General features: G+C 38.9%; 1 protein-coding gene across 12 annotated transcripts in view; it reads right to left on the bottom strand.

The window, feature by feature from the left end:
* MEF2C (myocyte enhancer factor 2C) overlaps positions 1-14,499 on the bottom strand; it is a 146,891-nt gene that overhangs the window by 60,009 nt on the left and 72,383 nt on the right. For all 12 annotated transcript variants that reach the window (XM_079783109.1, XM_079783110.1, XM_079783112.1 and 9 more), the window contains one exon: positions 11,527-11,730. In XM_079783109.1, coding sequence (XP_079639235.1) covers positions 11,527-11,730 — 204 coding nt within the window. The remainder of the gene's footprint in view (positions 1-11,526; positions 11,731-14,499) is intronic.

The raw sequence follows: 14,499 nt of genomic DNA, 5'->3' as shown, positions 1-14,499 counted from the left end.
ACACACACACACACACACACACACACACACACACACACACACACGGAGGGAAGGAAGCTTCCCGTCACATATTGTAAAGCAGCCTTCAACCTGTAACTCCAGGCATTTCAGCTGCTTTCAATCTTGGAAAAATAAAGAAAAATTCAGAGTTCAGGGTTTTAAAAATAAACCTACCCTCTGGCAACCAGACCAAAATGCAACAAGCTGTTACTATGTGAAACAGTGACTACAAAAACAAAGAACATTCTCCCATGATTAAACTGGGAGAAAAGTTGTACAATGATTAGGTTATAAGACTGTTACACAGCCATGTAACAATTTTCCAGCCTCTCAGCCAGATGTATCATGTCTTAGGATTTAGGGGAAGGGGGGGCAAAAACCTCTTCTGTAAAGTTAAACCAAGGACGTGGGATGTAACCTTAAGGTTTCCATTCTCAGCAAGAGAGAACCTTTTTATCAAAGGTAAAGGCAATTCTATGCACTGCCTTTTTCTAACATTCGTATTCTATAAATCTCTCTAAAAATTATAATCACGTTTACAGAACCATATATTAAAAATTCAATGCCAACGGGAAATCAAAATAAAGGGTGCTGCATCTATATTACACATAAAGGTTTACACATACATTTATATGCATGTGTACATATATATGCATTTATATGGCCATATATCATTACTTTTATCGCTTTTACGTTCAATGGAGCAAATGACTTGCAGATTGGCCTAGCGATCAACTTACTCTACTTATCATTCAAACTTATGTTTCCAAATATAATCCGCAATGAGATGTTTGCAGGTACTCAGAGCTGTAATTACTTTCCCCCCTCTGTCCCCCTGTACTCTGCCTCACTGTGGTCCAGGCTGTTGGGTCGGATGGTCACGGATGCATCACCGGGAACTAGCACACTGTTTGGCACATGGTCTTTGTGTTCATCAATTTCTGCTGAGTGACAGGACAGATCCTGTGTGTGTTTTGTCCACCCTGGACCGTTGGCCCTGGAGGGCAGTGGATGTGCCGTAATCGCTGTGGCATTTCCCATGCACTCGGCACAATACCTCGCATACATAAATGCTTATGGAAAAGAAAATCAGCCCACTGGCCTTTAGATCTTCTTATGGATATAACATGCAATAGTTATTTATATAAGAACACTATGTTTAGGCATTAAACAAATACTTATTAATGCAAAATGTTTATATGATTACTCCCAAATTAAGAAATTGCTGCTCCTCTCTCTTTTGGAGCTTTTATTGCCTGAACTCTCCCCTTAATGCTGAAAGTAAAAGCACCTGATACAGCGTAACAGTTTACAATGGGTTCTGGCATCTTTTATAGCCTGTAATAATCACGGCAACCCTGTGAGGAAGACAGGGTCAGGGGTGACAATACTAACTCAGAGGAGGAACCTGAGGCCCAGGAAGGTTAAATAACTCGCCCCAGGATAGAGAACTGGTGTGTGGTGTTGCTAGAACTAGAATTTAATTTCTCTCCAAACGTGTGGGGCTTTTAAGGTTCTATTTCCTCACCATAAAATCCACAAGGTGGACTCTCACAATAATGAATGCTTCATCAACATTCTTTAGCAAAATCATTCTGCGGCTTTTCCCCCACACGAACTTAATCCAGAAGCCCACACATCAGGAGAACCCAGTTCTGAGACCTAGGTGAAGATCACATTCCTCGCATGCCTCCTTAGGGTAAGTCACAGACAATCTGAGCGTGCATGCTCTCCTCCTCTCCTTGGGAAAGTCCAGAAACGATCCAGTTGTGTCTGCTTCCCTCTGACTCCTCTTGCCTGCCCCTGCCTCCGTCTTTCCTTCTTCCTCAGGGTAACTCCACCTTCAGTGTTCTCTCCATCTTCTCCTCTCTCTCCACAAAAATCACACTTAACAAGGAGCCTGTTCCTGGGAGTAAACCCTGACTGAGTGGCAGCTTTCCTGACAGTGTTTCCATGGCCTGACACGCAGTGGGCATGCAATAGATGCCTGCTAGAGGAGCGAAGGATTGACAGGGCTGCAAGCATCCTCTCCGGCTTATGTGCCTTTTAGGTTGTATCCATCACGCTAGTCTCCGCAGTGAGCAAGAGCACTAGATTCGCCACTTTTCCCCTTGTGTCAGATGCTGCCCCACAGGAGGCTTCTGGGGTCAAGAACATTCTATACCTGTCCTGACCAATCAAGCGCTTGAAATGTGGCCAGTGAGACCAAGGAATGGAACTTTTAGTTTTATTTAATTTCAATTAATTCCAATTGTTAATGGCTGCATCATGTAGCTAATGGCTACCTTACTTATCAGAACAGATCTGTATCCTTTCAACTGAAAGTTGGTTATATTACCCAAAGAGAATGCGCATGACATAAAGACTGTGTTTGTAATTTTCAGGCCACAGGCATTCAATATTTCGCTTATTTACAATGTGCACAGTAACCTTGGAACTAAAAAGGAACAGAGACCGGAGCGGACTTTAGATTAGTAGCTCATTCTCAGGGTAACGCTGACCTTAGTTTTTCTGTCTGAAACGGTTTTCTCAAGGTCATGGCGATGGCATTTGTTTATGACTAAGGAGTAATTTGCATACTATTTTGAAAAATAAAGTATCTAATTCAGAAATTCTGAAATAAGATTACTATTATTAATCCATATATCAGGTTTTTTTGGTAACTGTGTTTTCTTAGATGTCAGATAAAAGCCCAAATACCCATTGTACAGTTTACTGTTTATAGTGTTTCTTATCCTAAAACAGTAACTCTAAATAGTTACTGAGTTTATTTACTAAAACATAAAGATAAGAGATTTAATTGATATGAAGAGGCTTTCAGATTCTAATTAACCTCCCAGCTAGTCATTAACTCTATGACCTTTAGAAATAATTGACAGGGATTTTTTTTTTTCCTTATTCAGAACTTCCATCAAATGCTAAATTTCAGGGTAACAAAGACTACACTAAATGCCGTTGAGACATGACTGGATAATATGCCAAATAGCTCTCAGTAAAATGAGATATATTTCCAATAATATAATCTACCCACCCAATCTGTTGTATACATATGCAGCACTTGCCTAATTACAGTCCCGTTAATGACAGAGTCTGAGGTCTTTTCCCAGAATGTCCAATGACATACTTTGACTGAGGATAGCGAGGAAAACATAGCTGCCACCATTCTCCACAGCCCTGGCACACTCCCCTAACCAATCACCTACCACTTGCCCTCCGAGCCTGGTCTCCAAATCTTCCAACAGGTGCTCCATGCAGCCACTACCAACTGGTGGGCATTCACGGGAGCGGACCGGGAGACGTGGTGCTCATGACCAAGTGACTCACTTCCCGGAGCGAAGGCAGGCTCTTTACAGTGCACTCCCCCAAACCCCACACACCTGCTTTCGCGAAGTAGTTTCATCAGAGGCCAGTTGTTTTTTTAAATCTATTAGATGGTATGATTCTAACCCTCAGTAAAGCAACAAAAAAAGAAACGTTCAAAAATGTACTTTGGAACTCCATGCTGGAGAAAACAGATGTGTGGGAAGGGAAGTCTACTAGTAGATCCTTGTTACTCAAGTTTGGTTCACAGGCTAGCATCTTCAGCATCATGTGGGAGCCGGTCAGAAACAGACTTATGGGCTCTGCCCCAGACCCACTGGTCAGAATCAGCCGTTCAGCCAGAGACCCCCAGGGGTTCAGACTGGCCCAGAGGCGTTCATATGAGACACACGGACCACTCTTGTCAGATCCTGGCCAAAGTTGCTTCTTTCCTCCCCAGGAATCAACTAATGCATGCTGGTTCGAAAGTCTTTTACTTTCCACTAGGACTACAAACAATATTTCTATGTAGTCTCCTGTGAATATTGTTGTGTTTGTTTTTTTGTTTTTTTCCTTACACAGCAACAACCTCTCTTCATCGCTGGTTCCCTTGAAATATTCTCACTTTCATTAATATTAGAACATATCTGACTTCAACAAAGAAAATATGGTAAATTTTAATAATGATCACCAGTGAGTTGTTTTTTTAACATATGTATGTATGTATATGTATCAGTACACATATTAAGTATACATACATATATGTGTGTATATGTATGTTATAGAAAATATTTATTGAATTTCTACAATGTTCCATATATTGAGCTGGCAGTTGGAGTTAACAGAGATAAGTAAAGCATCAACATGTCCTTCAGAGAAGGGAAATAGATTTATAATAATAATGTTTAAAAAATGCAGTGAGATAATTGAAATTATAAACATCCTTTGATTAAAAGACTCATCATCTTTAATTCCAAGTCTAGGCAGGACTTTGGAATACTCCTAAGACTTCACTTTGGAATGTCTCACATAGATATATGCAGTAATTCCTGAGGAAGTAAGGATGTCCTACTCCTTGATATCTTATTTGTGCCTTGGAAAGCCCAACAATGTAACTGTTACTTAGGTGCTGTCAGTGGCTAGAATGCAACCTTTGGTTCAAACATGCTGTACAACATCAAGTTCCACATGCCTCGGAATCTGGAAATGGATGATTATGATCCAGGATACATATTCTCCCCCTTTCACTTTCAGGTATTGAGGGGGGAAAAGAACACGAGGACTTTGGTTTGCTCCAGTTAAGAAAGTTTGTGTAAAATAGTAACGATGATAAAAGGGTGATGATTAATAATTATAAGGAAGTTACATTACTGACAAAAAAAGCTGTATTTTAAAACCTATTGTCTTTTTGGCTCCTACTTTATTAAATAATTTTCTGCTGACTCTGTGTTGGTACTAATACCTATAAACCATTATAGTTGTGCAATAACAGAGATGAGAGAAAATTCAGTTTTACTGCTTTGTACATATAACTTAAGAAATCCAACATGCACTGTATTAGTTTAACAATGATTTAAAAAAAAATAAATGAGATGTGAAGCAGCTTTTCATGTTTACAAAGCATATGCAAATTAAGCAAAATCATTATTTAAAAAATGGATCTTCCAATCTGATATATAAAAATTTGATATATAAAAAAATCATTGTGGTAGTTATGAGAAATATGAATACATTTTTAGACCCATTTCTTTTAAACTTAGGGTATGAAATATAAATATGATTTATAGTTATTAGTAAAAGGCTTTTAAATATATGTAATAAAAATGAGCATTATAATTTAGAAGAAATATGCAAAACCTTTTCTTACAAAATCACTTTTCCCCCTTTTTTCTGGGTAGTCTCAACACTGAAGGTTTAAATCTTTATGGAATATACTAATCCTTTTTTCATTTTTCAGTACTAACTATTGAAAAACAATTACATACTTTCTTTATTAGAGGGTAGGGCAGCGTTACTTAGCTACTCACAATAAGAACTATTTCAATTATATTGCATGGTAACCAAAGAAGGATTTTAAGGATTTCTTGAGATATTATTTTTTTAAGTTCCTTTATAAAGAAAAAGCTGCTTTTTTTTTTGTTGAAAAAAATCAATTTACTAATTATAAAATTAAGTCTGGCCCACATCACTTCAAGTGAATTTAAAATAGTAACATGAAAGACCTACCATCTTTCTGTTCCCACGCTTCATTTAAAAAAACAGCACGCATTACCTAGCGTACGTGGTTAGCGCTCCCTGTCAGCCTGGATGACGTGTAAGGGTTTTCTGACCAGACAGTAAGTTTACTGGTTGACTCTGTGGTTATTGGTTTAGGGGTAAAAGGTGCTTAGTTCCAAATTGGTGTCTATCAAAGGGAACGCTTATGCTCTGGATTCTGCACAGTTCTTCATCTGTGAAATGCACACTTCAAATTTTAAATTGAAGAATTAATCTTGCTGTTAACTGGAGAACACACTTACTTTCAATGCCTCCCTTTGCACATTTCAGTCAAGACCAGTGCTGTCCCACAGAACTTTCTGTGACGATCCATGCACTCTACCTCCGTCCCATTCCGTAGTCGCCAGCCACATGGGGCTACTGAGCACTTGAAACGTGGCTGGTGCAACTGAGAACACGCATTAGGTATTTTATCTCCTTTTAATTCATTTAAATGTGAATAGCCACATGTGGTTGGTGGCTTCTATATCAGATAGCACAGATCTGGATTATTTTAGTTTTTTGATAGTGCTGTGATAAAATTTATCAAATTTTAAAGAACTGTTTCACGGGCACTATAAAACATTTTTCATATTTTAAATGAGTAACATTGTGCCATATGATCATCATGTGGGTAGATCCTATTATCAGTTTCCCTCTGTTTCTTCTCCGATTATATTCTGAGGGCCTAACACTTTCTGGACCTCACATGAAGCCCTGGAGATAGGACGGTAAACAAAATGTGCACAGTCCCTGCCTTCGAGGAGTTTAAAATCTAGTATGAAATAGGCAATTGGGTAGCAGCTTCATTAGTGTTTGATGGGGAAAATAGGACAGATTATGACTGCGATGTAGGAAAAGGACCTACACAGGTTGGAGGGTAGCTCAAGGACAGCTCTCTAAAAGTATAAACTGGGACCTGACTCCACCGGATGATAAAGAAAAGCCAAGAAAGGCCTAGTAAGGAAAGTTGAAGACAAAACAAATAGGGTTTAGAGAAGTAGAGGGGTATAAACATGTTTAGGTGGCTTAAGGATGGGATGGGGGTGGGGGAAGGAGTTGTCTGCAGGGGAACAGCAAAAGGTGAGGCTGGAGGGGAAGAGAAACACAGGGGCCAGACCCTGCCTGGCCTTGTGAGCAATCTTAAGGACAAAGAGTCCTTGAGGAGCTGTGTTTAGTGTTTCTGTCTACATCTCCAGGCATTCCCTGGCACATAGCACGTGGCAGGAATTCAGCCAGTCTTTGTTCAGTGAGGGAATGCATGGAAGAATGAAAATTCAACAAGTGATCAAATAAGCCAATGTGCCTTTTCTTTGAGAAAAGCGTGTTATATCCATCCACAAAGCATGCACAAGCATAACTTTATATATGAAAACTCAAGTTAAACAGATACTAGTACATTTTCATATTTTACCCCTATTCCCAAATTTTGTAATATAGAGTTTGTTAAAAAAAAAATCCAATTCCACAATTGGCTGCATTTGCTTTTCAAACAAAAATCAAACTATGTAGTTAGCTTACTGATAAGCTCCAGTAGCATTGTGAAACAATGACGTTTATAAGCTATTTTAAGGCCTTGCCTATTCCAATTCAGGCCTTAATTATTACTAAGTAAGAAAAATTTTTGCTGGAACAACTGTTTTCATGTAAATAGGATTCTTTAAGTTCAAATAGGATTCAGGTGACAGAAAATAAAGTTTCATGTAAATATCATCTCTTAATCTCTCCTCCACACTCTACACTCTTCTTGAATATTCTTGCATTAAAAAAACAAAACAAAACACACACACCGAAAAAACAAAAACGTGCACCATGCCCTGGCCTGAGGTTTCGGGTTTGATCTTGGTCAGGATGAGAATGGGAGGCAGCCTCTCTCTCTCTCTCTCTCTCTCTCTCTCTCTCTCTCTCTCTCTCTCTCCCTCTCTAAAATCAATAAAAACATATATGTGGGTGAGGATTTTTTTTAAAAAGCTAGTACTTCTCTACTGAGATAGTTGTGAATCAAAGGTTCCTTCTACCAGAGTTACATCTGCCTTTGTGATTTCCTGAGAGTAGCAAGGACCTCATGATTTACTTCCCTTCCACACTTTGTCACTCCACTCCTGGCCAGACTAGATAAGCAGCTCACAGTCACTGAGCCCCTGAGTGGTGGGTTGAAAACATGTGCTGGGTATGTCCCTGTCTGGGACTTCTGGGACTCCAAGGATGACCTGGAATGATCTGGTGATCCCCGACCTGTCTGAATAAAAGTTTTGATAAATTGTTTTGCTTATGCCTTCCTTTCAGTAGCTTGTACTATTTGAATGAGGTTATTGCTCCTTTGCCCTCTACTTGTTCCTAAGCTGATTTTTATATATGTTTTACGTCCTTAACAAGAATGTCTGCCTTTTGCTGGTGTTTGCTAAACTGTTGCTAAGTGAAGTGTCCTGGAAGCATGTCGTGTGGGACCTGCACTCTGCAGCTCATCCTGGAGTGCTCAGCACCACACCTTCTTCCAGGCATCGAGCCCAATGTCAGCTGGGAGGGTGGGAAGGCAGGTAAGAGAACCAGGAGGGGGCTAGGCAGCTGGAAGACACGAAGGGGGCAGTTCCTTAATACCATCAGAATCCTTATTGAATTTCAACAGCCTCACAAACTAGCATTTGGGGTAAACATCCAGTCACAGAGTTAAATAAAATGGACTTTCTTCAAAAAAAAAATGCTTTTATTACAAAAACTGTTTTTTGTTGTTGTTGTTTTTTTTTTTTACTCAGTGGGTTAAAAATTTAACACATTTATGAAATCTGGCATATTTATATATTGTATCTGAGCAGATACTCAAGCTGCATTGTAATACAATAATAAAAAAACTCTTTCAGTCTGTCTGTTAAGTCTTTATAAGTCTTTGTGCCATTGTAACGGCAGTGCTAATTATCAAGCAGAGACATGATAATTACTCAGAGCTTTTTTTGCTATAAGAAGGAATCGTTTTCAACACCCACGCACTGTACAATTTCCTGTGACCCTGCAACACTACTCTGGTATGGCCCAGAAATTTGTATTTCATTCTAAATGCCGGGAATCGTATTATTTCTCTCTCCCCGCCAATCCCTTTTTCTTGTGAGTAAACTGTTTTCAGAGGGTTAAGGGAGAGAGGTAATGGTCCAAATGGGAAATATAAAACTAATGACCCTTCATGAAACATATTATGTTCCTCATTAAATTTACTCAGTTAAATGTATTCTATTAAATTAAAATAAATAGGATTTAAAATTTTACCCAGGAGTAGTACCTTAACTCTCCACTTCATGTTAGCTCCTTTCTAAAAGCAGATTCCTGCAGTCCCTGATGTATCACAGGTTCTTTGGCCTTCAACACAATTTATGTCTAGTGCTGTAAAGGTGTTCAAACTGACTGTGCATAAGAACTGTTGAAAAACGTGTTATAAATGCAGATTCCTACTCAGAACCTCTCTTCTCCACCAAGAATCTCAGGCATACTGGTTTCAATGAACCACACTTTGAAAAAGACTCTACGTGGAGGTGACGTACATTGTCTTGAGTTTATGGCATCCCACTCTACTTTCTCTATCATCCGTTATTGCTACAGTGTGGAAAAGGCAAGTAGGTGAAGAACGTGTGATTCATGTAGTTGAGCAGGACAGACGTACTCGTGTTAGACTTAACTGTTATTTCATCCAAAGAATCAAGTGATGGAATCTTCAGATTTAGCCTAGGAACCCCCTAGTGTCTTTTGGAGAGATTCAGAGCTTTAATATATTAACTGTAAGATAATAGGGCTGTTTCTTTACTCTCTTTTAAAAATATCACTTTTTTAAAGAATTCTGTCGTGAAGGACTTTCAATTCAATGCCTTTATATTTTAGATGCCTTTCTATTTTAGATGAGGGTGGGAAGGCAGGTAAGAGAACCAGGAGGGGGCTAGGCAGCTAGAAGACATGAAGGGGGCAGTTCCTTAATACCATCAGAATCCTTATTGAATTTCAACAGCCTCACAAACTAGCATTTGGGGTAAATAACCAGTCACAGAGTTAAATAAAATGGACTTTCTTCAAAGGAAATGCTTTTACTACAATAACTGCTTTTTTTTTTACCCAGTGGATTAAAAATTTAACACATTTATGAAATCAGGCATATTTATATATTGTATTTGAGCAGATATTCAGCCAGAGAAGTAGCTAACTTGTCACATAGTAAGACTGTGCAAGACAAAGGTTCAAATGCAAGCCCTCTGACTTTCCACCCAGTGTTCTTCTCACGGCCTACAGAGAAGTCTGGCTCAGCCACTTATCTGTCCAAGATTATGAAAGTCTACATAGTGGGTGAAGTTTTAGTTGTCTTAAAGTCACATAGGATATTGTTGAGCAAACCCCTCAGCAGATGAGTTTTCTAGATTTTAAACTCCTTTAACAACGTAAATTTTAAAAGTTGACACATTTTTGACTAGTTTAATACGGTTCTTCCACATTTCACATCATGTTAAGGACTGGAACAGTTCAAGTCTAATGACAAATTCCAAATCAAATTCTTTTGTTGCCCTGAAATGTTTGTTGTAATGATTTTGGAAATGAGATGAAGTTTTGAATATAGAGTTGTTTTGTGTTTGGAGCTTATGTTAAATGTGTATGAGCAGGCATACACCGACAGACAGATTGACACACACACACACACACACACACACACACACACACGAAAGCACCTATGAGATTTGACAACTGACTAGTGCTGTTCATATTCATGTTTCTTTATATATTTTCACATTAAATGTGCACACGAATAAAAAACTATCTGAAATACACAGTACATAAGTTTTATAAATGATCTTAAATTTTAAGATTGAAGCAAACACACAATGAAAATTATCAGTCAATGAAAAAAAACAACGATTTGCAATAATGCAAATCTGAAAGTATTTTAAACATATACCACATTAGGCCTAGTTATCACTCACTTTTGTTTCTCTGAAATTATTTGCTTGTATTATTAGGCAAAAATTTTAACAAATTGATCAGTACAATACTTTTACAAAATTTCACAATAAAAGCAAATAATTTTAGACAGTTATAACAAATAAAGTGAAGACCTATGTGAGAGGCAGATTAATTTGAACAGGGTCAGTACTGAATTTTTTCATAACACGGAACCAGTCTAAGCACTAGCAAGAATGACTTGAACTCTGGCAAACTGACCCTGACTACATACTTTTGAACCATTTATTAATTTTCTCTTAGTTCTGAGAAAGCAGTCACAATCTAGGCAACCAAGAATAGACAGTTAGTTAAGAAAAATAAACAGATGAGGATGGTCCTCCCTACATCCCTTCCTTTTTGGTTTACTATTCACTGCTTATCAAGGGTACTGTGAGGCAATAGCATTAAAATAGGATACATGCAAGAACACTTAAAATTGTATGGCAATGTTACTTACGTTAACAAATCTAAAACTTTTTTGAGATTTATTTATTAAAATATGTTTTTATTGATTTTAGAGAGGGAGGAAGGGATGGGAGAGAAAGAAACATCAATCAGCTGTCTCCTGTCCTTTACTATGCTGGGAAACTAGTCTATCCTTAAAAGAAATGATGAGAAGTCATCCAAAATATGGGTGAGCCGTCCCTCGGCCTCCGTCCCCAATCTGCTGTCCTGACTTAGCAGTGGACAATGATGACTCACGAAGGATGAGGCCAATAATTGGATACCGCTGCCCGATTTCTAGCAAGGACCAGATTCACGTGGTCCCTATCAGCATGTCATTCTAACTTGAAATTTGAGGGGGGAAGAAAGGGTGGAGTATTAGTTGGGGTGATAACCCTGGGTGCCCCAGTGGGAATATGAAATCATAGGAAAAGGAAGGTGGTGTCCTTGTGTTTGTGTGTGAGTGTGTGGGACAGGGTGGGGAGGAAAAGGGGGGCCAAACAACTCATGTCTCTGCCTCCGAAGTTTGGGGCTCTGCCACCGCGCACGCGCTCTCACCTCCACGATGTCTGAGTTTGTCCGGCTCTCGTGGGGCTCGTTGTACTCGGTGTACTTGAGCAGCACCTTGTCCATGTCGGTGCTGGCGTACTGGAACAGCTTGTTGGTGCTGTTGAAGATGATGAGCGCGATCTCACAGTCACACAGCACGCTCAGCTCATACGCCTTCTTCATCAGCCCGAATTTCCTCTTCGTAAATGTCACCTGGGAAAAGGAAAGCAGGCAGGTTTTTGTAAAGAAAAAGGAAATCGTGCTTTTTTTTTTTTTTTTTTTAAACAGTACTTTTTTTTCTTTGTAAAACAAAGCGTGCTGTTGTCAGAGCCCTGGGGCACTAACACATTTGGAAAGGAAGCAAATAAATCTAAAACTAATTTCTGCTCCGAATTTGAAAATGTGTGATTTCTAGCTGGCTGTTGAATGTGAAACTGTAAATGCCAGATTTAATGTAGGGAATTTTAATGAAGGTGACCAGAGTACAGTTCATGGTTTCTCTGAACAATGTAAGATTTGAAAAGAAATTAATTTCAGCATGGTTGACATCCTTCCCTTATAATTAAGGTTGGGACTCTTTTTTTTTTTTTTTTTTAACCACTTGAAAACTGGACATGGCATGGTGAACGTAGCATTTTATATCTATGTTCAAAAATTCTTAAAATGGTGTAGTCTCATGCCACTTAATCGAAAACACGTGAAGGGGTGTGACTGACTGTGCTTTCAGGCAGCGTTGTGTTCTGTTTTCTAGAAATCCGGCAGGGAACTGAGGAGGACTTCAGCCATCATCCCATTAGGGTTTTGGTTTCTTTCTTCTGTGTATCTTTCTTCCTCTCCCAGGCCAGAAACTGTACTGTTATCTTTGCCTTTTCCTTCTTTTAATCTAATCTATTACCAAGTCCCATAATCCCTTCCCTCAAAATGTTTCTCAGGTTCACACTTTCTTGTCTATCTCCCAGGCGGCTCTATCATTCGGGTCCTTATCAGCTTCCTGCCCGAGATGGTCTCCCTGTCTGGAATCATTCCGTCCTCAATTCATTCCAGTCTTCAAAACCTCCTCTCCGCACTGCCTTCCTCCTGACAGGCCTCCGCCACGGCTCCGGCTCTGGCTTCCAATACTTCCTACCTGCCAACGCTGCCAAACGCAAACATATATTTCACGATTCCCAGTTTCAGTCCTCTCTTGCTTAAACGCCAGTCTGCCTACCCAAAACCATGAACATTCTTAATGATAAGCCCTCACACGACCCGGTGTTTCCCAGCAGGTCTTCTGTCGAATATTATTTCCATAAAATAGTCCGAAATAGAAAAAGTTCAGTGGCCCAATACATTTGGGAAATGAGGCACGTGGGTATATTAAAGGCCAAGAAACCTTTTAAACTTGGTTTAACCTGCCTCCCAAACCTACAGCACGTTTGTTTCTTTGCTTATTTATTTCTTTTCGAGGAGCACTTACTACCATTCTTCAGAACTAAATTTTTTGAGGCATATATACTGGGTAATGGTGACTAAATTGATTTAGTTACTGTTTTCAAAGGCAGCTAGTATTTACTTTTTGTTCCTCACCTTCCTATACAACTCATCTAGCAGAAGTCAGCTCAGTTTTATCTACTAACTGTGTGTAATTCCTATATCTAGATTCCCACTCCTTCGCTGTCTCTTCGTCTTTAGACACCCAATGGATGTCCTCCATCCTAAGTGTATCTGAATGTCCTAGGAATCTCAAAACCCCCAGAGCGCAAACTCGTTATCTTCACCCTCGCATCTGCTCTCCTTCCTGGATTCCCCATCTCAACATAAACTCAGTCACCCAAACCAGAAACCTCAGCTGAGCTCCTAGTCCCCGCCCCTCCCGCCATCCCACACACCTAAATAAATATGTTGAGAGGAACTGTGGACTAGCAGACAGACGACCTGTGCCTCCTCCCCCCACCCCACCCCCGCTGCGGTCTCCTCATTCCTCTACACTTTGGTTAATACTTATTGTTTACCCATTAACCTTTATGTTTCCTCAGTAGCACATATTGTATTTTACAATTTGTGTATTTTTTGTGCGATCATTTGTTTAATGTCTGTCTCTTCCACTGCAGTGCTCTACAAGGGCCTGTAGCATTTTCTGTTTTGCTCACTGCTGTACCCCCAGAACAGCAGACACGGATGGGCACATGGTAGATGTCTAGTACAAAAAAACTAAACAGGAAAAATAATTATGTGACGTTTTTAGAAATATCAAATTGATGTATGCTATATAAAATTCTGTGATAGCTTTCCCCATGAACTTCTTAGCACTTTAAAAAGATAAATCTATACTTAAAATTATTATATTGTTTTATCATATTTGTATTGAAGGCAGCATGATAGAAAGGGAAGAACATGGGGCCCTGCATTTGCAGGCTGAATCTGCTATTTATTAGTCATGAGAAATTCACTTAACTTCTTTGAGTTTGATTTTTCATCTGTAAAATGAAAAGAACACCTACTCAGGATTTCTGTGAGGATTACATAAAATAACGTATGCACGGTATCAAGCATTGTGCTTAAATTGGAAGCTCAAAAAAAATCTTAGTTCCTATTCCTTTCTGAGCTGACTTACAGAGAAAAAAACTTACAAAATATATTGGTCTTGGTAGCTTGAAGAGTCTATGATTAAGGCTATTTGAGGATCTTATTATTCCTTATAGAATGATAAAGTGAACTATAGAATCCCCATTGGCCACTCTTTGGAAAATACAGCATTTAGGTATTTACCAGCCCACATAGCTAGTCAATATATACTGGGATATGTTAGTTACATTTCAATTTAGACATTTTTTCTTTGTAATAATTGCCAATGTTGCACCTTCTATTTTATTTTATTGGTTGTCTTACGAAAGTGCTTCTAACAAAATATAGCTAGCGTTTTATTTTAATATTTGGTTATCATATTAATTTAGAAAATGTTTTATTCTGGTTCATTCAGATGAGCCATAATCAGTATTAAGG

The sequence above is a fragment of the Cnephaeus nilssonii genome (assembly GCF_951640355.1).
Source record: "Cnephaeus nilssonii genome assembly, chromosome: 2".
NCBI lineage: Eukaryota > Metazoa > Chordata > Mammalia > Chiroptera > Vespertilionidae > Cnephaeus > Cnephaeus nilssonii.
Note: the sequence above shows the minus strand (reverse complement) of the source record. Positions and strands in the feature narration are given on the sequence as shown.